This window comes from Oreochromis niloticus, linkage group LG17 (assembly GCF_001858045.2).
Source record: "Oreochromis niloticus isolate F11D_XX linkage group LG17, O_niloticus_UMD_NMBU, whole genome shotgun sequence".
Lineage (NCBI taxonomy): Eukaryota > Metazoa > Chordata > Actinopteri > Cichliformes > Cichlidae > Oreochromis > Oreochromis niloticus.
In genome coordinates this window covers 19,934,442-19,958,230 of record NC_031981.2, presented here as the reverse complement: position 1 = coordinate 19,958,230, position 23,789 = coordinate 19,934,442, and the positions used below count along the sequence as shown (strand labels likewise).

Here is a 23,789-nt window from a genome sequence, read left to right as displayed (position 1 = left end):
TCATACATAGCTGCCCTAGCAGAATCCAAGGATAAAATACAGTCCCCATTTACTAAGAGCAATATTTAATTTCTCCTGAATTTCACACAGACGACTTTTAACATCAAATAAAATCCAGATTTACTTTTTAATGTTCATATTTACACAGTGAGACTCACTGTTTTAGTCCCTAGAGGATCTTACAGTACACCTCTGTAAACACTCATGTCCTCACAACATCAGTATTACACACACAAACACACACACACTGAATTGCATACTGAATGCATTCAAGCTACAAAAACAGCATCCTGAATATCCTGACTGCGTCTCCCGCATGTATAAAATTACTGTGTGAGTGGTGATTCATTTCTGAGCAGAGGATAATATGCTCAATATAGCTCTAAACACACACAGGCACACGCACACATACACACACACACACACACACAGTTTACAGGTCCTGTTAAAGGGTGGAGCTCTCACTGAGGCTCTGAATAAAAACACCTGCTGCAGGTGAATCACAGCATTGAACACTGCTTGTAAAACTGATGGATTCAAGAACACAGTTTAGTCTAGATGTTCTCAGCCTGCAGTTCCGCTGCAGCGACAGTGGGTAAACCTGAGGGGCCGTGAGAGGATTTCATGGAAGCGAATGTGAAGTTACATCTTAAATATATAGAGCAGAGCAGAATGACTGAAGGAGGCAACTTTTATGTCCTGATGAGGGACGTTTTTGTTTTGTTTTGTTTAAATTTCAAATATTATTCTGTTTAACTTTTATGCAGAAAGTTATAATTAGAAGATAAAAAAAATCATTTTATCTGTTGTGTCTTTTATTTCTGAAGTATGAGTTCAATGACTGAGGCTGTGTTTTAAATGATCATTTAGTATCTTTATCTTTTTTTTTTTTTTTTTTTACCTTTCCTAACGCTTCATTAAAATGGCAAAACAAATCTCATAAATGAAATAAAATTTTTTATTTCTCATCATCTACACTAAATAACTGAAAGATTCTGGAGGAATCTCTGTGCGCAATATTGGTCGCCTGTGATCTTCGGGCTGCTTTGAGGTCAGACAAAACACAATAGTCCCCAGCAGACTGTTCACAAAGCTGAGGGATCTGGGACTCAACAGCCGTCTGTGTGCATGGGTGTTGGACTTCCTCACTGGCAGAACTCAGGTGGTGAGGGTGGGTAGATGCGTCTCTAACAGCATCACTATCAACACAGGAGCACCACAGGGATGTGTCCTCTCGCCACTGCTCTACTCCCTCTACACTTCAGACTGTGTGGCCACCCACGGCTCCAACACCATTGTGAAGTTTGCTGACGACACAGTGGTGTTGGGCGCCATCTCAAGAATAAAGCTCTTCAGAGAGTGATCCGTACAGCAGAACGCTGCTGCAGGATTGCTCTCCCCCCGCTTCAGGACACCTACACCAGGAGATGCTGGATTAGAGCAGCGCAGATACTGAAGGACCCGTCCCATCCTGGCAACAAACTGTTCCAACTTCTGCAATCCGGTAGAAGGTTCCGCATCATCCGGGCAAGGACAGAGAGACTCAAGAGGAGCTTCTATTCCCAAGCCATCCGGGCCCTAACCCCCCCCCACACACACACACACACACACCCGCCCTCTCACATCATCCATAAGTGACTGAGACAGGACTCTCTTCCAGACACTCTAAACCCACCGGCGCAATGTACATTTCAAATTCCTTTAATTTTAGATATGTTCATATTGTCTATTTTGTAAAATAGTCAGATTGTCTATTCTTATTTAATTCACTTAATGTACAGAATTCACCTGCTTGCTGCATACATGCTACTACTGCACATTCACCTAATGTATATATTATATATAATGTTCTTCCTCTCCCTTTCGCACAAGTCGAGGAGCGTGTCAGGTTACATTTCACTGTGTGTTATACTTGTATAACTATACATGTGAAGAATAAAGAACCTTGAACCTTGAAATCAGACTTTTTAAATTCTTTTTGGAAAACACAGATGCTAAATAGAAGAGGGACCACCAAGCTTGTTATCAGCGCTCAGTTCAAAGCCTGCATTTCTGATGGTATGGGGGTATATTAGTGTCAATGGAATTAGCAGCTTTCACATTTGGAAATACACCATCAATGCTAAAAGGTATACACAGGTTTTAGAGCAACATCTGCTCCATGGGACAACATTCCTCTCCCAAAAGTTCCAAAAGTGTTCTCCTCAGTTCCCAGATGTTTACAGATTGGTGGACTCCTATCAACACTGGACATTATCCCTGATGACTGACTGTCACCTCCACAGTGAAATCATTAATCTTATCTCTGCAAGTCAGTTTTTTTTAAGCTGACATCTTCTTTGCCTGTTCCTCTTGCCTGGCAGCTCCATCTTCAACATCCTTTATCTAATACAGTCACTATCCCTCCTCTTCACATGTCCAAACCATCAATCAGAGAAGGTCGCACTAACATCTTGTGAACCTCCCCATTCACTCTTGCTGCTATCATTTTATTACTTTGGATGCCTCGCTGTTTTTTTTTTAAGCTGACCTCTATTTAACTATTTTTAAAACTATTTTTTTGTGTATCACTACTGAATGTTACTGTGCACGTGATAATAAAACCTCTTAATCTGATTCTTTTTGACCTCAGTCAAAAAAAGGGAATAAAAAAAAAGATAAAATGTCGAATCTATGACTTAAAGACTTTCAGTGAGTCGTTTTAATTCACACTTTGGACTCGGGGTGAGTGTTTCATGCTGATTTTCATTTTATCTGGGGTAAAATGACCTTTTATGAGGGTTTAGAAAGACAAACTGACAGAAAAATTGGTCAAACTGTGACCTTCGACCCCGCATCGTCCAGCGCCGCTAACCCCGCCCCTCTGCGGAGAGAACGGGAGCTCCATTCAAACACACCAAACTGGTCGCCCCGGGATGCGACAGTCGCTGTAGCTGAAGAGAAAGGTGGAAGAAGAGGAAGAAGAACAGAAACATACTCTCTACCCCCGAAATCATCCGAGCAGGGCGGTCACACAGCCAGCCAGAGACACCAGAGCCCGCAGCCGGAACATCCTCACCGAGCGCACTCTGCTAGTAGGAGGCTAACAGCACCAACATGGCGAGCGCCTCGTACCACATCTCCAACCTGCTGGAGAAAATGACATCCAGCGACAAGGATTTCAGGTAAAACAGCGCCCAGGTGGAGGGATCTGACCGTCCACTGTTGTTTATCGCATCGGAGTGTTTTTATTTCGCACTGAAAGCGGCGCTTTGCTGCGGCGGGCCTGCCGCTCTCAGGCTAACAGCTAGCATGCCACCTGTCTGATCATCGTCACATCCGCGGTTAGCTGCTAGCATTAGCAGCTAGCCTGCAGGCTAGCGGGCTAGCACCAACTTCTGTCAATCCGCAGGCTAGCTTAGCATGAGTGACGGCGCTCTTTGCTGTGGATTAAAATGTGAAGGTAGCCGCCCTGCTAGCGGGATTTCTCCCGGGAACCGGGCGGGTTTAATGTTAAAGTGTCGCTCCAGCTAACGGGGGTGTGGTGACGCCGGTAAACAGACGGAGAAGGTCGGAGCTTCAGCCTTGCACTCATATAGACCCTGTCAGCGTTAAAGGTGTCTTATTCTGATCCCATCTCTGTGGTTGTTTTGTTTTAAAACTCAAATCAGAGCAGCTTTGCATGAGTCACAGTTCAAAATAAGCCGGCTTTGTCTCTCACTGGGCCTCGGTACAGCCTTGCAGTTCATCCTCCCTGAAATAAGCTGTTTTAGCGCCACCAAAACAGCTTATTTCATACAGAAAATTGGCTATTTTCAGGAAGGAAATTAGACAAACGACTTGTTTCAGACAGAAGGTAGTTGTTTTTAGACAGTAAGTGGCTTGTTTCAGAAAAAAACTGCTAGTTTCAGATGGGAAACAAATAGAAACCATTTGTGTTAGACAGAAAATGCAGGTCACAGAACTTCTGGGAATCTGCTTTCTTTGATATTGTACTAAGTCAAGAGTAGAGAATGAACCACTACTGTCCTCTGAGTGATCAGCTTTTAGAAGCCTGCTGCGGAGCAGCAACCAGCACTTTAAAAGATCGTTGTAACTAGAGTGGCAGCACCCTTTGGCTACTGGACTGAGTTTTTATTGTTTTTGTTGGAGTAAGAAGAGACCATATTTAGAAACATGGAAGCTGCATCAGTACAGTGTACAGGGTCAGCATACCTGCTAATTAAAATCCAAATTAAATCTTCGATTTAGGTTCATCTTTAACCTAAACTGGGGCTCAGACTTCTTGGATAGTCTATTAGTATGATTAACCACACAACAGCCATATTATTAGTCAGATAATTTCATTAAAGATGTTCAAAAATGCACAAACACTCCAATCCAGAGGTCTAGTTCAGACAGCTAACAGAGGCCAATAATGCACACTTTAACCCTTAATTGAATTTAATGGGATTTAAACAGGTGAGTTATATTAAATATACTCTCCATACAGTCACTATGGAGAAAGAAACTAGCTGTAGAGGTTGTTTATTTCTGCTGTAAATTTGTATTCTAACATGAGAGTTAGAGGAAGTGCATTTTCTGGCGTTTCGGTGTTGTCTTAAGTTTTCAAACTTTGAGGTTTGGTGTTTGGCTAACCACGGCACTCTGATAAATCACAAGCAGTGACATAGGTTTACAAATTATCACCTGAATGCTTAAATTCATTACAAAATGCATTCACCAAAAATACCACCTTAAGAAATAAGGAGACTGATTTAACCAAGCCTTAAATTATGACACACCTGCTGCAGGAGATCACTGAAGCTTTGAAGATGTTTAATACAAACATTAGTGTGTTTTGTAAAAAGTTGTATTTTAAGGAAATAATACAGGATCTAAAATTGACCCCTGTGGTACACCACAGGTAGTGTAAGCTGAGATGATGGTGACAGAGCATGTTCTTTGTAGAAAATAAGTGTGAAGCCAACAAGGGAAACTCTTGGCCAACCTCTTCTTCCTCTTTGTCATTTTCAGGATGACATAAAAAGCAGTTGCTGCTTTTTAACTGATTACCAACTGCATTTTTTCCCACCATCATAGAGCTTTTAACCACGGAAACCACAGAAACTCAGGGCTAAAACCTACAGATATAAATGACAGTATCTGAAAAACAAAGGGAGTTCACAAAAGGCCTTCTTGCTGTTTTCTGTTGCTGTTTTTCATAATGTTTAATCGATTCATCTTCAGTATAATCAGCAGGTGAAATTGAAATGCTGCAGTCGCAGCCTGAACTGAAGCTTCAGATTAATGAGTTTATTAACAGGCAGACTGAAGTCACACAGTTTGTATTGATTATCTGCAGCTGATATCGTCTAGCAAACAGTGAAGGCAGATGAAGCGTCTGACAGGAGGTCCGTTAGCGCCAGACAAACATAAATATGCAATGATTTATTTATGTTGGAGTGTTAAAAAATGAGCTTATAAACTGATTTGACAGGAAGAAGAACGTCATCAGGCCCTGCTCCAGGAGTTTGTTAATCCTGAGCTCGGGGAAACTGGGTTTTCTGGTTCACAGTTAACTTAAACTCTCTGCCAGTTACCATGGTAACAGACTCTGTGAACTAAAACTGTTCTCTGGCTCCTCCCTTCTTACTGCATCTGAACCAGCTGACTCAGTTTCATTTCCTCATTCATGAAGTCACCGCCAAAGATTGGAACGAATCCATCTACAGACAATTTTACAAACACTGAAATCCCAGTTTAGGTGTTAGGTGTGTTTTATACTTTACGTGAGCGCTTTTAAGGTCAGTCACTCGTCAATATATGAGGGCAGATTCTGCGATTACATCACTGATTTATAATCAAGCTCAGAATAAACTCTGTAGTCTCATCTTTCTGCCTCCAAGACTCTGTGGGCAGTAACACAGCCGTCAGACTGTCACTACTAACATTTACTGTATGTTACTGAGAAACAGTGGTTAAATCAAACTAATCTGAGTAAAGCTTCAGACACAGAGCACAATGATCACTCCTTGATTGTGTTGTAACTCAGCGGTCCCCAACCCCCGGGCCTCGGACCGGTACCGGTCCGTGAGTCGTTTGGTACCGGGCCGCGAGAGTTGAGGCTCAGGTGTGAAATGTATGGTTTTCAGGGTTTTTATCGGTTTTCAGCGTTATTTTGTTATTGTTTTTATCGTTAACTCTGTTTTCCTGGGTCTTTTCACGTGTGTTATGAATAAATCTTCTTTTGTCGGTACTGGTACTAGTTTTATTTTGTTGTATTTATCCGCGACACCTTAAAGGCCGGTCCGTGAAAATATTGTCGGGCATAAACTGGTCCGTGGCGCAAAAAAGGTTGGGGACCGCTGTTGTAACTGATCACACTGATGGAAAAACATCTGCCACGGCTGGAATTTTGGAGATGTAAAGATGAAACTGAACTATTTTTATTTAAAGTGAGTTTTTGGAAGCAGATGCACACAGTCTGATTGTAAACTCATTACATGTATTCATTGATTGAGATTCAGTGATTAAATGATGCCAAACAACATTTTAAACGGATAATTAGATTTAAAAATCTAATCAAATTAGGATTACTGCGTCATCTATAAGTTAAAGTGTGGTTATCAAGTTTCATTCAGTCAGTGATGATGACAGAGTGGACAGAGCTGAATAAAATCACTCTCTTCTTCCCTCCTGTTTGAATATCACAGTCAGCACTGAAACGTCTTCATAGCCCTGCTCATCTGGATTAAAATGGAGGCTCTGCTCTTTATTTACCCGTTACCATGGGGCATTATAGTGTTGGTGCTCCACTGATGATGGCTTTCTTTCATTAACTCAGGGTAAACATATTGAGAGCTGATTGAACTAATTCTGATCAGCTGTTCAGGAACAGGAAAGAAAAGAGTTGTCGATCCCAGGTCTCCACGTTTTTGTTCTTAGACTGTGCGAGCGCAGCTTTGCATGATTCACAGTTCAAAATAAGCCACATTTAACTCATGTTCAGCCTCTGTGTTGCCCTTCAGTTCATCCTTGGTCTAAAACGAGCTGTTTTAGCTCCTCGCCCTTCAAGCCACCATTGAACGACATTCATAAGCGTCAGGTGGGCGGGGCTTCGCTTCAAGAGCAGTCTGATGCCTGTTAACGTAAAACTTTGCCACTGGAGAAAGAAGTACGTGGCAGAAAATCAGAGAAAATTAGAATACTAAGATCATTTTAAACATAAATACTACTTTAGTTTTATCTGTGCGGTTTTTATTTCCCTTTAGTTTAATATTATTGGAAATTTTTAAGGTGAAGCTTTTAATTTAATTTAAAGGAATTCAAAAGTTTTTTTTTTTTCTTTTCTAAGGTGTTTTTTGCATGTTTTTGCCTGATTGTGTTGGTTTTTGTGGTGGTCATACTTTGAGCCATGTTGATGTGTTTTTGAGGAGTGTTGCATAAAGAGGCGCAGAGTGGCTTGGATCAGACTCTTTGACCAGTAAAAAGAAGCTCATATTTAACTTGAAATTCAGAGCAGCCTGGCCCTCTTTGTGTCAGCTGCTCGGGGACGATCACAAGCTGGCAGCACAGATAATCAGCTTCATCGCTTCTGACGGCCGCCCTCTCAGAACAAGGAATCCTCGATATCATGGAAAGCTGTCAGTTTCGCCTTCTGTTGGGTAAAAATTGACCCACTTTTAGGTCTGATCTGAGCGTTTCCACACGGCTTCTGTGAGACAGGAACTACATATTAGTTATTTTATAAATGTATGGAGCATGAGGTGCTTGGTGCAGAGGTCTGAAATTGCCAAAAAAAGAAATAAAATTCACCGAATGCCAAAAAGAATATACTAATATTCAGTGCACCAGTACTGTTACATGGAAGATAAACATAGGCATTAATCTATAAAATAAATTCATGTAAATATCACATTTAATGGTATTTAATTTTTCATTACATTTTAAAATGTGTTTATTCTTTATTTTTCAGATTTATTCATTAATATAATAATTGTTAGACTTATTTTTCTATTTTAATGTTAAAGTTTGCGCACTGATACCCAGTCCTTATTTTCATAATTAAAAAGAAAATAAATGTATAAAAAACATATAATGAAAAATTTTTAAGGTGGGAAAGAATGCAAAATTAAATGCACAAAAAAGCAGGCAATGATTAGATTTATAATTAACTGATTATGAATGAATGGTGAAGATTTCAATTTATAAATGAATGAATACCTACAGTTGGTAGATTCTATTTCATAGTTTTATTGATCTTTATTTTCTCCATTTTTTTAAATTCCTTAAGTTATTCATTGTTAGTTAAATATAAGTTACTAAAATTACTACTTACTTAGTTACTACTAAATTACTAAAAATAAGTAATTCTGTTTTTTAAATTAATGACAAAGTAAAGAAATGCGAGAGTAAATTAAATGTGGATTTTATTCATTATACTTGGTCACATTTTTCTTTACTAATGCCAGTAATAAATTCAGCGTAATTTGTGAAATTTGAATTCATTATTTTGTCAATAATATATTTTTTGACATCACTGTGTATATTTATAATAGGTTTATTGCCTCTTTTATTAAAATGTGTTTACTGACTGTACATATTTTGAATATTTTTTTACATTTTGCCCTGTACATCTCAGGGTTTCTTCAATTTAATATATATATTTTTAATTCATCACATTTTATGCCTTTATTTTTGTATATTATCTGACTTTCTCTGAGAATTTAGTACTCGGCTTATTAGGTTAAAAAAATAAAATAAAACATGTATTAAATATGTGCATTATTACAAAGAAAAATGCAGTTTATACATTTCTTTCTCTCTGATGTTGGCAGCTTCAGTCCTCTGTATTGGGCTGTATATATGTAAACCTCGGAGGACTGACAGCACATTTCATTCTGCATTAAAGGATTTGGATCTGCAGCAAAAAGGATCAATTTAAAGAAGTTAATAAAAGTGTCCTAAAACGGCTCGTTTGTCATCCTCCAGATTATTTTTACCAAGCTCGCTTTAGAGAGACGCAGCTCAGACAGAAGAGAGGGTCTTACATAATTTCATTTATTTCCATTTTCCTTTTTGGTTTTTATAAAAGCTCTTTAAACAGAGGTCAGAATGTCTGAATGAAGCACTCAGGACTTTGGCTGATGCACATTTGAGAAGCTAAAAGACTAAAACTTAAATACTCTGAAGGTTGATCTCTCAACTGTCCTGCACCAGCGTCAGGTCCGAGGGCTTCATCCTGGCACCCAACAGCAGTCAGACTTTAGCTTGTGGAGGTCAGTGTGACATCACTGCCCCACTGCCAAACCGGTCATGTTGGATGACGTCACAGACGGGAAGTCTGAGAGTTTGGTGAGAAACATGCATGAGGTCATTTCGCTGCTCTGTCACACAAACGAAAAAGACACTGAATCCTCTACTGATCCTCTCAGTATGAGAGGAACTGCCTTTTTTTTTTAGATATATATATATATCATCTAATTGCTTGTTTGAAATCCTGCTGTAATGAGCTCGACCTAACAGGGTTTTGGTGTAAAAAAATGAACCATTTCATGAGGACAGCTGGAGAATAAACTGACGTGAAAACACTTTGGGAAGAACATGGACTGATGAGTCTTAAATATGCATTTTCAGAGTTCATGATCTGATCTTCTATCAGAACAAATAAGTCCTCCTTTGTTGCCTGTTTTGTCATGTCCTTTTCCCTTTTAGTGGTTTCCATTTCCTGGTCTCTTCAGCGCCTCCTGTTGTATGTTTTACTCCAAGCTGTAAAGACTCAAAATCAATTATTTTTTCTGAGATTTTCAGGAGGAAAGCTAAGACTTCAGCTCTGGCTGAAGCAGATGTTGTATTTTTTGCATCTCCTCAGCTGTAAAATGACTCGCTCATCTGTGCGTTTAATCACCGCACACTTCGACTTGGTTTATTCATTTGTTTGTTTGCTGTTTTCCAGATTTATGGCAACTAACGACCTGATGACGGAGCTTCAGAAAGACTCAATCAAGCTGGACGACGACAGCGAGAGGAAGGTCCGTGTGCATGACCTCGCACTGCTTCACCTGGTGTCTGTCTGATGATTGATTATAATTTATTGATAATTTTTTGAAATTTATTGACACTGATGAACAGGTGGTGAGGATGATTCTCAAACTGTTGGAAGACAAGAACGGAGAAGTTCAGAACTTGGCTGTCAAATGGTAACTTATTTGATTTTAAGTTTTAATTTCCTGTTTGATGGTGTCCATGTGTGTGACTGTGGGTGTGTTTGTTTCAGCCTGGGCCCTCTGGTCAGTAAGGTGAAGGAGTACCAGGTGGAGACGATCGTAGACACTCTGTGCACCAACATGCTTTCAGACAAAGAGCAGCTCAGAGACATTTCCTCCATCGGACTCAAAACAGTCATTGGGGAGCTACCGCCGGCCTCCAGTGGTAAAATATACGACTAGTACTGCACTCATAACAGCAGATATTTCATTCAGTACCACTTCTGAGTGAGCGAGTTTTGATGTGTAAAATGTGAACATTTTCAGCTTCCAGTGATTTCATGAATCTTCAGATCATTAATGCTTTTCCTGTGAAAATGTGAAGATTGATCTTTACTCCTCCTGCCTCCGTCTCAGGCTCGGCTTTAGCGGCCAGCGTCTGTAAGAAGATAACGGGTCGTTTGACGAGCGCTATCGCCAAACAGGAAGATGTGTCCGTGCAGCTGGAGGCGCTCGACATCATGGCCGACATGCTCTGCAGGTACGTAGTTAGGCGGTCGCTGATGGATGGCGCTGGTGAGGATGGGTGAAGTTTTGACTTCTTCTCTGTGTCTCTATTTGCAGACAGGGGGGTCTGCTGGTGAATTTCCACCCCTCCATCCTCAGCTGCCTTCTGCCTCAGCTCACCTCCCCCCGGCTGGCCGTCAGAAAGGTCCGTCCCACTGCTTTGACTTTTGTGTTTTTGAGCTTTCAGGAAGCTGTTTGTGTCCTTACCCGCTGTTATTTGGGCGTTTCAGAGGACCATCATGGCTCTGGGCCATCTGGTGATGTCCTGCGGGAATCTGGTGTTTATCGACCTGATCGAGCATCTCCTCGCCGAGCTGGGGAGGAATGACAACATGTCGACCACCAGGACATACATCCAGTGCACGGCCGCCATCAGCAGACAGGCTGGACACAGGATCGGTGAGACGCCCAGCCTCCACACTGTCATGTCTCTGATTTAGAGATGAATCCTCCCTGACCTCTGACCTCTCGTCTCTCTTTAACAGGTGAGTACCTGGAGAAGATCATCCCTCTGGTGGTGAAGTTCTGTAACGTGGACGATGACGAGCTCAGAGAGTACTGCATCCAGGCCTTCGAGTCCTTCGTCAGGAGGTAAAACCGGCTCAGACCGAAGAATCTGTGGCGGCGGTGCCTCGTGTGCTCACTGCTTTTATTCTTTCCAGGTGTCCCAAAGAAGTTTACCCACACGTCCCCACCGTCATCTCCATCTGCCTGCGCTACCTGACCTATGACCCAAACTACAACTTTGATGATGAAGACGAGGATGACAACGCCATGGACGCTGAGCAGAACGACGAAGACTATCAAGGTACTGAAACCCTGACTCTTACTATTGCTGCTGAAGTAAGAAACCTCCAGTTTATGTTAAGCTGTTAAAGGCTCCGCTGATTGGTGCGTTGGAATCACATGACACTGCCCACTCATTTACATCCAAAATAGGCGGTTGAACATTAATTGGTGACGCCATCTCTTCATTTCCTTTCCAGGCAGCGATGACGAGTACAGTGATGATGACGACATGAGCTGGAAGGTTCGAAGGGCGGCGGCGAAGTGTTTAGACGCTGTCGTCTCAACTCGTCATGAGATGCTGCCGGAGTTCTACCGCACCGTGTCTCCTGCGCTTGTCTGTCGCTTCAAGGTAGCGTCATTTGATCGGCTTCTATCTCTGAGATGTGTAACGATGACCTTAATGTCTGACCTGCCTCTGTGTGTATGCGCATGCAGGAGAGGGAGGAGAATGTAAAGGCGGATGTTTTCCACGCCTACTTGTCACTGCTCAAACAGACCAGACCAGCTCAGAGCTGGTTGGCTGATCCAGACGCCATGGAGCAAGGAGACACGCCGCTGACGATGCTGCAGAGCCAGGTACGCTCCTGCTGTGGGCGGAGCTCTTTTCTTTTCTTTCTGTTTACGCAGAAGCAGAATTTTTTTTTTTTTAAATTAATGAAATAAAGAGATATTAGAGATGTATAAAGTATGAGATTTTAGAGGAGCTTTGGAGCAGGTTATTTATAAAAGGTGTGACATCACCTCCTGGCAACCAATCAGTGCTCACTCTATATGAGAAATGGGTAAAAAGTTTTCTCTCAGGACAGTTTCTCACAGGTCTCTGGCTGTAGTTCAGCTTTCCTACAGCAGATGTCAGTGCTGCACAGTTTTTAGGAGCATGTGTTTGGTTCTCACTGCGACAGGAAACCCTCAGCATCCTGCAAAGCCGACCACAAGCAACAGGAAGTACCTGCGGTGGTCTCCTGTGATTCTCTGGTAACCTCTTTCGCCCTCCACAGGTCCCCATGATTGTGAAAGCTCTGCACAAACAGCTAAAGGAGAAAAGTGTGAAAACCCGTCAGTGCTGCTTCAACATGCTGACCGAGCTGGTGAACGTCCTCCCGGGCGCCCTGACTCAGCACATCCCGGTCCTCATACCAGGTAACGCTGCCGCGGGCCGAGAGTAATCTCGATATGATAGAATACAGTCACCACACACTGATACAAATATTTTTCACCAGTATTTTTGTAGTTCTTTACATAACTCTGTGGGCCAGTCGTGCAGAATTGGTGCCATAAAACTGTAAGCCCCCCCAACAGATTTCAGGGAGGACACGGGAACACGCCCACAAAACAGGATCTTAGTCAGATGTTAGAATGGCCGGCTTTCTGCTGGGGTTAGGTTACGGCTCCAAAACGTTTTGTATAGGCTCTTGGAATGTTTGATGTTTCTGTTTTTGCTGGGATTACTCTTTAGGGGGCGCTTTGGAGCTGTGTGTCTTGGTGGCAGTGAGGTAATTGTGTGTGTGTGTGTGTGTGTGTGTGTGCGTGCGCGCACTCTGCAGGTATCATTTTCTCTCTGAACGACAAGTCGAGCAGCTCAAACCTGAAGATCGACGCTCTAGCCTGCCTCCACGTCATCATGGTCACGCACCCTGCTCACGCCTTCCACGCCCACGTCCCTGCCCTTGTCCCGCCCGTGGTGTCATGCGTGGGAGACCCCTTTTACAAGATCACCTCTGAGGCTCTGCTCGTTACTCAGCAGCTTGTCAAGGTGGGAGTCAAACTCACAACCTCGTCCTTTCTGTTTCTAATTTCACAGCTGATTTTTATCCTCCATTCTGTTCTGCGTCTCCACCAGGTGATCCGACCACTGGACAGCCAATCAGAAGCCAGCGACAGCTTCGATCCCTCTCCTTACATTAACGACCTGTTCACCTGCACCATCAAGCGCCTGAAGGCCGCTGACATTGACCAGGAGGTGAAAGAGCGAGCCATTTCCTGTATGGGGCAGATCATCTGTAACCTAGGTAACGCACACACTTGCCAGTCACATGATGTGATGTCACAAAGCTTTCCTCGGTTTAATGTCTTCCTGTTTTCCTGTACAGGGGACCATTTGCCTGCTGAGCTTCCTGGAACGCTGCTGATCTTCTTGGAACGCCTCAAGAATGAGATCACAAGGCTGACGACGGTGAAAGGTAAGCCCCGCCCACACACCAGTTGTGTCTCAAAGGAAGCTTGTCTCTTTTCTGCTTCCATATCGAAATGTTGGATATTGTTTACCGGGCTGGAGCTGTTAGTGTTTGATGTGTGTGTGTGTGCGCACAGCTCTGACGCTGATCGCCGGCTCACCACTGAAAATCGACCTGAGGCCGGTTCTTCCCGACGCCGTTCCCATCCTCGCCTCCTTCCTCCGCAAGAACCAGCGTGCCCTGAAGCTCTGCACACTGGCTGCTCTGGACATCCTGCTAAGAAACTACAGGTAACATACACACACACACACCTGTAAGCCCCACCCACCAAACCTCAGCTCCACCCTGTCCACCACCCTCACCCTCTCATCCTGTGCTTCAGCTCTGCGGTGACTCCAGTGATGGTAGACGCTGTCCTGGCCGAGCTGCCTCCTCTGATCTCTGAGAGCGACATGCACGTGTCTCAGATGGCGCTGAGCTTCCTGTCCACGTTGGCAGTGACTCACCCGTCCTCGTTGGGTCAGCTGAGCGGAGGGAACATCCTCCAGCAGCTCATCGCGCTGGTTCGATCCCCGCTGCTGCAAGGAGGCGCGCTCTCTGCTATGCTCGACTTCTACCAGGTACTTCCAGCTCCGCTTATCCTTCAGCGTGTACGGTGGGCGCGAATATGCATATTAACCATGTGACTTCCTGCTCAGGCGCTCGTGGCTACAGACACTCCCGGCCTGGGCTACATGGACCTGCTGAGGATGCTCACTGGCCCCGTTTACTCCCAGAGCGCCGCCTTGCCGCACAAACAGGCATACTGCTCCATTGCCAAGTGTGTCGCTGCTCTGACCAGAGCCTGTCCCACTGAGGGGCCTGCCGTGGTGGGACAGTTCATCCAGGTGAGTCAGAGTGAGCAGGGTTCACCTCTCTATTTTTTTGAGGTTTTCATTGCCTGTAGGGGGCGACACCTTCCAAACAGTCTTGTAATTTCTGACCTTCCGATGAACAGCGAGCAGTAAGAGCCACGAGATTCAGAGACCTTGTGTTCCTCACAGGATGTGAAGAACAGCCGTTCCACAGACTCCATCAGACTCCTCGCTTTGCTCTCATTGGGTGAGGTTGGACACCACGTGGACCTCAGCGGCCAACCAGAGCTCAAGACTGTCATCCTGGATGCTTTCTCCTCCTCCAGTGAAGAGGTAACTACACCTGTCTACACTCTGAATCCAGATGTGACATCCCCCAGCTCTGCTGCCCTTCCTGCACTGTTCTATCTGAATAAAATTAAAAAGTTCCATAAATATTTTTTTAAAAAGGATTTTACTGACTAAATAAAAAAGCTGATGGAAAAGGTGCTAATCTTTGACATGATGTGTTCAGAGGAAGCTATGAGCTTTCCTGCGGTTGTTGACCTGTGCTGTTGTTTCGGTGAAGATTAAGCCGCCTGCTCTCTGTGTCACAGGTCAAGTCGGCGGCCTCGTATGCGTTGGGCAGCATCGCGGTGGGGAACCTGCCAGAGTACCTGCCCTTCGTCCTGCAGGAGATCACCTCCTCCAAGAGGCAGTACCTGCTGCTTCACTCGCTCAAAGAGATCATCAGTGAGGAAAAACACATCTGAGATTTCCTGCGTGTGTGTGTTTGGTTTTAACATTGTTTGTGTGCAGGCTCGGCGTCTGTCTCCGGGCTGAAGCCCTACGTGGAGTCTGTTTGGTCGCTGCTGCTCAAACATTGCGAGTGTCAGGAGGAGGGAACCAGGAACGTGGTGGCTGAGTGTTTGGGCAAACTGACGCTGATCGACCCCGAGACGCTGCTGCCCCGCCTCAAAGGATACCTGCTCTCAGGTGACCCATACAATGTGACATACAATCAGATGGGTCGTTGCTGGTGATGAGGCTGATCGATATCAGCGTTGATTTATCGATTTCTGCACATTTCCAGGTTCGTCGTACGCCAGGAGTTCTGTGGTAACGGCTGTGAAGTTTACCATCTCTGACCAGCCGCAGCCCATTGACCCACTGCTGAAGAACTGCATAGGTAACACACACACAAATCCAAATGATTTATCTTTCTTTTGTCACTTTTGGGTTCTTTTGGTTTTTGTTTTTGTTTACACTGTTGTCCCAGAGCTCCTCTTCTTGTTTTTCTTGTGATGGGTTAGTGTTGCCTGACTAACTCTCTTGTCGTATGACAGTCAGCGGTGTCATTTGCTGTCTCTGGTCTGCTTGAAATTGAGGAAAGTTTAACTCGGGACCCACAAGCTTCATGTTGTTGTTTCGTTTGGGCGGTGTGGACAGAAGTTTGTGAATGTGAGCAGGAGCAGCTAAAAATCTCAGACGAGTTTGAATCCCAGGGCTCACGTTTTCTGAAAGTCTTGTGAATTCGATAGCTTCTTCTAGAGCTGGGTGATAGAACGATAACGATATGTATTGCGAAATAACTTTTTCTCGATAGAAAAATTAAACTATTGCGATAGACCTCATCTCTCTCTCTCTTCCTCTCTTTAAAAAAAAAAAAAAAAAAAAAAGAACAGCCAATCCAAATTAAGTAGCGCAGAGCCGAACCAATCACAGCCGCAGTGTCACATCACGTAACTTGTTACGTACAGCACAAGTGCCAAGCCGCACATGTGTATTTGTTTGGGAAGCAGCCAGCCGCTGTGCCGGCCGGGTAATGGAGGAAATGCGTGTGCCGACTAGAGAAAAATCGACCGAGAGCTTGGGTGACCAGGTTACCGAAGACAACACAGATGACGGTTCCAATGCCGGAGAGATTGTCGAAAGGAAGGGCCAGAGAAGTTCCGTAGTGTGGAGGTATTTCGGCTATTTGAAGTCTGACAAAAAAACAGAGTAGCGCGTTTTTTCCCAAGAGTTAGCTGCCTGGCAAAGCGCTACCTGTGCATCTCCGCAACCAGCACCCCCTCTGAGAGGGTATTTAGTACAGGGGGTAATATTGTGACTTGCCACAGGGCCGCTTTAAAGCCTGAAGCAGTGGATAGACTTGTCTTCCTGTCCCGCAAGCTGTAGGCTTTTGTCAGACTAAAGTTTTATTTATATATATACATATATATATATATATATATATATATATATGAGTTGCACCTTGGATGTGCACCTAGTATTTAAAGAATGTTCTGTTAGCATCCTTATTTTAAAACTGTTTGAAAAGCTAAGCTATACAACAAGGAGAGATTGAGAATTTCTTTTTAGTTCTCAGTTTATTTGATATTGGCAAAAGTTAGTCAATTTTGTCTGTTCTTCTGTAAAACAAACTAAGATTTTTTTTTAGAATTAATATTTTGTTTCTAAGTGGAATTGACAATTTAGTAGTCTGTTTTGTTTGTTCTATTTTGAAACTTAAATGCTTTAGCGGCTACCTTTTGTGTAGTTAGCAATATTTGCCTTTATTTATGTGAAACTGAAGTCTCATGTTCCTTAAGTACATCTGTCCTGTTGAACTTATTATGGGAAATAAATATTTAAATCAAAACAAGCTGCTGATTATTTCACATTTTACTTGTGAGCAACGGCACATTTAAATCTTACAAATATAGTTATTTGGCTTATATCGTGATATATATCGTTATCGCCTGAAATGAAAAAAACATATCGTGATATGAAAAAATCTTATATCGCCCAGCTCTAGCTTCTTCAGAACAATGTGATTTTGAAATTGATACCAGAGGTCTGTTTACTAGGAGGCTGAGGGGTAGCCGTGGCAATTGCAGATATTTTTTTCTAGTCTGTGTCATCAAAACATTGGTTAGCAAGAACTAGGGGAATGAATCTTATTTCTGCTGCTCGTATCTATGATTTCATTGTTTCAGTGACAGGTGAGGGTCTGTGATTAAATGAAAACTCAAACCACAAATGCTCGCATTACTGCTGGCTTTTCATCACTTGTGAACACGAGATACTTGAGTTCGACGCTCTGGGTGGAAACCCAGAGGGATCGCCCCACCCATCTCTAATCTCAAACTTGGAGACGCTGATTGCCATCACAGTCACTATACACACAGCTGCACAAGGTGAAGGTGGCGCTCTGATGATGCGAGCAGAATCAGGAGGTGTGCAGAAAGCAAAGATGCAACTTTCAGCAGTTTGTGAAACTAGAAAATGATCTATCAGATTTCTCATTTTTGTTTTATTCTCGAGGTGGCAGCTTTTGTTTCTTGTTTTAATTTGCTGATTAACACATATTTAGTAATATTGTGGTAAAAACATCCATTCACAGTTGTAATAAACACAAGTTATGATAGAAAAATTCAATCAGCTGTGAAAGGCTATAGATGCAGGGCTTTTTCTCCTTCTTTATGTAAACTCTAAACGTGACAAGAAGACCTTATTTTCTTAATTAAACACTATAAGATGTCCGAAGTTGATGTTTTTATCATTAAAGTCTGAGTTTGTCACACTCTGGTGAGAAATGAAAGTTTCCCCCTCTGTCTGTCCTCCGATTGGCTGTTTTTGTCCTCAGGTGATTTCCTGAAGACGCTGGAGGATCCAGACTTGAATGTGCGGCGTGTTGCCTTGGTAACGTTCAACTCTGCCGCCCACAATAAACCCAGTCTGATCCGCGAGCTGCTAGACTCGGTTCTACCGCAACTGTACAACGAGACCAAAGTCCGGAAGGAGCTGATCCGAGAGGTGAGGACACCTGCAGCGGGGAATCGATTGCTAGGAGGGGATCTAGTGGGCGGGGTCAGGTGTCTGACTGCTGTCCTACTGCTCTGCAGGTGGAGATGGGACCCTTCAAACACACGGTAGACGATGGGCTGGACCTTAGGAAGGCTGCGTTCGAGTGTATGTACACTCTGCTGGACAGCTGCCTGGACCGACTCGACATCTTCACCTTCCTCAACCACGTGGAGGACGGTCTGAAGGACCACTATGACATCAAGGTGTGTCTGAGCCCCAGGACCTGGATCCTGAGGACGGAGTTACAAATCAGAAGTGTATTTTAACCTTTAGGATTTTCATTAAATTCAGGTTTAATTCTTCTATTAAAACTCAAATATGAGTGGCTGGGTTCATTTATGGTCCAGTGAAAAACCAGGAGAGTCATTTCTGTATACCTGAGATCATGATGTTTAAACACCATAAGGTGTTTGAATCATAGATACTGAAGCTGCTGTGTTTGCAGATGCTGACCTTCCTGATGCTGGCTAGACTGTCATCTCTGTGTCCCAGTGCTGTTCTTCAAAGACTGGACAGACTAGTGGAGCCACTGAGGGCCACCTGTACCACAAAGGTATTTTTAAACCAGTTTGGATCCAATGTGTCCAACATATTTGTTTATTGTGGACTTTTAAGGATTTATCCTGGTTAAAAATAACTCCCAAGATTCCTCATGGTGTTCCTGGAGGCCAAGGTTAAAAGGAAGAAAGTAAAGCTGTAGTCAGAAGTTTTTATCTACTCATAGGCATGAATGTCACGGTGATTTGGGGATTTTAATGATTTCTGTTGTATTGTTTTGTTTTTTCTAATGTAATTTATTTCTTTAAATTACACAGGGTTATTAATATATATATATATATATATATATGTGTGTGTGTGTGTGTGTGTGTATATATATATATATATATATATATATATATATATATATATATATATATATATATATATATATATATATATATATATATATATATATATATATATATATATATATATGTACACACACACACACACACACACACACACACACACACACACACACACACACACACACACACACACACACACACACTGAAATCTTTTTGTAAATGGTGTTGAAGGTTCTGAGATGTCTTTTAACGTCTCATGCGTGATGATGATTGACTATAACTGCCAGCATAAAAAGGATTTGTTTGACAGCACTCTGTGATCCATGAAGGAGAATTATAGATTTAGAAAAGTCAGAAAGGTCTGTTGAGGCCATTTCTAAACAGCAGCAATTCCCAGGCTCATCAGTTCAAAAAACTGTATGTAACTACAAGTTATTCAGATTTGTTGCCACTTTGCAAACATCTGGAAGAAGACCCTCACTATCACCCTCAGATGAGAAGAAATTGGTTTGGATGTTCAAAGAACGACACAAGAGCCACCAAGGCTTGAGCCTGGCATGCCTGCCATGAATTGGAAAAACTGCCGGAATACCACCATCACTGTCCACAGTGAGGTCACTTTTAGAACACAGAGAAAGGATTCCCTGCTCTAGAATCAACACATTCAGTCAACACGATATGAGCAGAATTACATCTGCAGAAAAGCTTTATGGGTAGAGGAGACAGAGATTGAGCTATTTGGCCTCAGTGACAAGGTATGTTTGTAGTAAACATAGAACACTTGTAGCATCATGCAGTTGGCTGTTTTGTACCAAGTGGATGGAGTAATGATGAAGGAGAATTGCTTACAAATTTTTCAACTTTATCTCAGATCAACAGCTAGGTGGTTGAACCTTGGATATACTTGGGTGTTTCAGCACAGCAATGATCCCAAACACTTCAAAACTGCTTTTGGAATGGATAAAGCTGGCTAACATTAAGGTTATGGAATGGCCTTTCCGAAACCTTGACCTCTCAACCCTTTTGAAAATTTGTGGGCTATGCTTAAAAGCTGGGTCTGTGCCAAGAAACCAACCAATTTAAATGACCTCTACTGATTCTACCAAAAAGAGTGGTCACATTTCCATCCAGAATTATGCCAGAAGCTTAGTTGATGTCTGCCAAAAGCATCTGGCGAAAGTATGTTTAACCAAATGTTAGTGAGGTGTATGTGTATATTTAGTTTTGGCCCTGTGTGGATGAGGGAAAAAAAATCCAAACTTGTGCACCCAATTCTTGTTTTTAAACTTATTAAAAGTGTATGCAAAGATATACAATAATTCCACCCAAAAAGAACAGTTAAAAAAAAAAAAAAAAGAAAAGCCCAAAATTACCCTGAGATTTATGTCCATGATGAGTGTGTATAAACCTCTGACCATGACTGTATAATGTAAAAAGTATTAGCTCCAGCACAGAACCCTGAGGAACACCATGATTTACTTTTGTGTTTAGATGAGTCATTTAAAGTAGGCATCAGAGTGCTGTTGCATTTTACCAACTGATGTCCCTGGAGTTACGATTGCCTAGTTGTTGTTGTTTGTTGTGGTTGTTTTTTGTTTTTTGGGGGGGTTTTTTTTGTTTGTTTTTTTGTTTTTTTTAACGGTCTCCACTGTCTCTGTAGGTGAAGGCGAACTCAGTGAAGCAGGAGTTCGAGAAGCAGGACGAGCTGAAGCGGTCTGCGATGCGAGCTGTTGTCGCACTGCTCACCATCCCCGAGGCCGAGAAGTCACCGCTGATGTCAGAGTTTCAGTCTCAGATCTCATCTAACCAGGAGCTGGCGGCCATCTTCGACTCCATCCAGAGAGACTCCAGCTCTGCCAACATGGAGTCCATGGATACCAGTTAAAAAAAACCCATGGACAAAAAGAAGTTCCCACGATGCAACACGGCACCACCCGCTGCTGGAGCGCTAACCCTGCAGCATGTTTCCATGACAACAGGACGCAAACACACACACACGCGCACACACACACACACACACACACACACACACACACACACACACACACACAAAATTGTAGTGACACACCCTCTCCTAGCGATCGATCGTTCCATGATGCATTGCACTGAATCAGCTGTTGGAAGAGAAAGGAAGTGGACGGACGGATGGACGGCTCACACATGGAGAAATAGGACAAAAACAAAAAATTACATACGAGGCTTGGAAGCTCCTCCCACTTCCTCTTTGTTTTTCTAGCGAGGTCATCTAACTGGTTGATCTCCTTGTTCATCATCATTCTTCTCGTTTTTTTTTTTTTCTCTTTTCTTTTTTGTAATTCCTGAAAGTTCCACAGGTACTGTACTGCAACCTGATTCGCCGCTGCTGAGTGACTGACAGTTGGCATGTTATCGAAACTGACCAATGGAAGGGCGGGGGGAAACGGCCTTTTCCGCCTAAGCTGTGGTGACCAATGGGAGAAGGGCTCGCTCTGGGTTTTTTTTTTTTTTCTTTCTTCCTTTTTTGATTGATGTAGGCAACCAATAGGAGGCTACGGGGAGATGAGCAGCGGGCGGGATTTTACTGTGTGTGGACCAATCAGTATCTTTGTTTCCTCCTGATTCAGTAGATCCGCCATTGACCCCTCTTAGGAAGGAAGGAAGTGAGAGAGGAAAGAGGAGGGATTATTGGATCAGGCCTCATCTGACCAGACCTGATTGGACCATAGTGGCTGTTGCCGTGGTATTGCAGTGTAAAAACAAAGTAACAGTGTTCTGCTGGTTGTCCACAGTCTGGCTTCCTCAAACTCATTTCTGCCGGTTTAGTCCAGTCAACGTGGGTTTGATTTTTACTGTCTTACTGGTTTCATTGGTTTAATCCGGTCAAACTGGGTCCAGTCTAGTTCATTCCGGTTCATTACGGTCTGGTCAGGACAATCCACTGTTGTTAATCGCCCGAGGAAAAATAAAAAGGTCCATTTCTGCCTGCCTTCACGTTCTGACTCGGTTTTTTTTCTGTGTTATGTGTTGTTACATTTTAGAGATGCTGATTTTCCTGATGGTTCAATGATTTCTGAAAAGCAATAATCAGTATTTTATAATAAATTTTGTTTGATTAGATGCTTATTAAACACACAGCTCATGAAATGAACAGAGAATAGTAACAGAGTTCTAGTTTCCAGGCCACAAACAGCCCAGTAAAAACATTGACTGGCCACGCCTCCACAGCCAGACTGCATCCAGAAATTCAATTCACTTACAAGCTGTGCCAAATGAGATGAACCCTTAACGACAGTGAAGTTAAGTCTTATTCCACCTTCTTTCAGCTGGTCTGTAAACCCGACACAATACGCATGTCTGCATGTTTAATATGCTGAAAATGAACACTAGCTCATCTGGTTTGATAAAAAGAGTTCTGTTAGATTATCAGCGGCTTCTTAGGATCCATGCGTGGGTCTCCAAACAGACTTCGCATAGGGTGAATAATTTCTGGCTCTTGGAGCTGATCTACCCAGACGCTTTATTACAATCTACCTTTGTACAGCAAGAACAGTTTTATTGTGAAATCATTCGTTACAGATACCGGACCCCCTCAGCTTGGAATGAAACTGGGGTTGTAGCTATTGTGACATCACCTGCTCATCTCTGAACTTCTGAAGCATTTCTGCCATCACCATCTTGATTCTAGGAAATTGAATGTGATAAGAAAAGGCTGGTGTAGAGTACTACATGACAAGAATTTACCCAAAGCAAGTGTCTCACAAACTGAGTGTTCAAAGAGGTCCAGCCAGAAAGTCATTTTCCCACAGACTTTTTGCAGCTGTCGCCATCTGGTGGTCTTCATTTTACAATACTTCTACATTGGCATAATTTTTCCATCTTGGAAGCTACAAAGCTGTGATCTCTGTCACTGGCATCAAATCCTCAAATATTTCACTCTCCACAAAAAAAGACTGAAAACTGACCGAAGTCAAAAATATATCTCAATCTTTATATAACCAAAGTGTGTATTTGCAGCAGGTTAAATTAAAATGTCAAACTAACAACTGAAACACAACAATTTAACATTAAAATCAGTGTGTATTAGATGTATACCCCCCTACAAACATGATGACCTCTTGAACTTACAGTTCACTCAAAATTTATTTCTTTTAAACCTGTGGTAGTTGACTAACTGCTTGAATCGTAAAATGTTCAGAAATGCGGACCTGGATTTGGACTGTTTGTAGGGATTTATCAAAATATCTGTATATAACTGAAACTATGAGAAGACTGCCATGAGTGTTTTCAGTTTAGTGAGTTTATAGCAGCAGAGGGAGCCAAAGTTCAGGTCACAATATAAACCCAAGACCTAAGTGAATGAACAGTTACAAACAGGAGTCTAGTTTAGTTTTATGGTCAGCCGAGATCTGCCTAACTTTCAGCACTACTTAGCCAACAGGCTACAAAACATCTCAGGATAGTTAAAAAATACCGTTTTAGATGAGCCCTGGCTAGACGTAGAACAGGCACTATGCAATAATATAGAGACTTTGGACCTGCCATTCATTAGCACAAACATGAAGTGACATGTATGCTTTAAAAGCA

General features: G+C 42.7%; 1 protein-coding gene across 1 annotated transcript; it reads left to right on the top strand.

Annotated features, from left to right (window-relative positions):
• Positions 1–2,829: 2,829 nt before the first annotated feature.
• cand1 (cullin-associated and neddylation-dissociated 1) lies at positions 2,830–22,196 on the top strand. Its single transcript, XM_003448081.5, has 26 exons — positions 2,830–3,164; positions 9,917–9,992; positions 10,093–10,160; positions 10,238–10,392; positions 10,584–10,707; positions 10,791–10,878; positions 10,964–11,132; positions 11,219–11,324; positions 11,396–11,541; positions 11,720–11,871; positions 11,958–12,098; positions 12,521–12,662; positions 13,067–13,275; positions 13,363–13,531; positions 13,613–13,702; positions 13,833–13,986; positions 14,079–14,316; positions 14,395–14,583; positions 14,740–14,883; positions 15,147–15,282; positions 15,349–15,525; positions 15,623–15,718; positions 18,158–18,327; positions 18,417–18,581; positions 18,824–18,931; positions 20,887–22,196. The coding sequence occupies exons 1-26, from the start codon at positions 3,097–3,099 to the stop codon at positions 21,109–21,111; spliced, it is 3,705 nt and encodes a 1,234-aa protein (XP_003448129.1). The 5' UTR covers positions 2,830–3,096; the 3' UTR covers positions 21,112–22,196.
• Positions 22,197–23,789: the final 1,593 nt, after the last annotated feature.

What these genes read in the sequence shown, in the direction of transcription:
- cand1 (XM_003448081.5), top strand. Translation starts at nt 3,097, where the DNA reads ATGGCGAGCGCCTCGTACCACATCTCCAACCTGCTGGAGAAAATGACA. An exon ending in TTACTCAGCAGCTTGTCAAG is followed by an intron (nt 13,276 to 13,362) that starts GTGGGAGTCAAA and finishes CGTCTCCACCAG; the next exon opens with GTGATCCGACCACTGGACAG. An exon ending in GGGCCACCTGTACCACAAAG is followed by an intron (nt 18,932 to 20,886) that starts GTATTTTTAAAC and finishes CTGTCTCTGTAG; the next exon opens with GTGAAGGCGAACTCAGTGAA.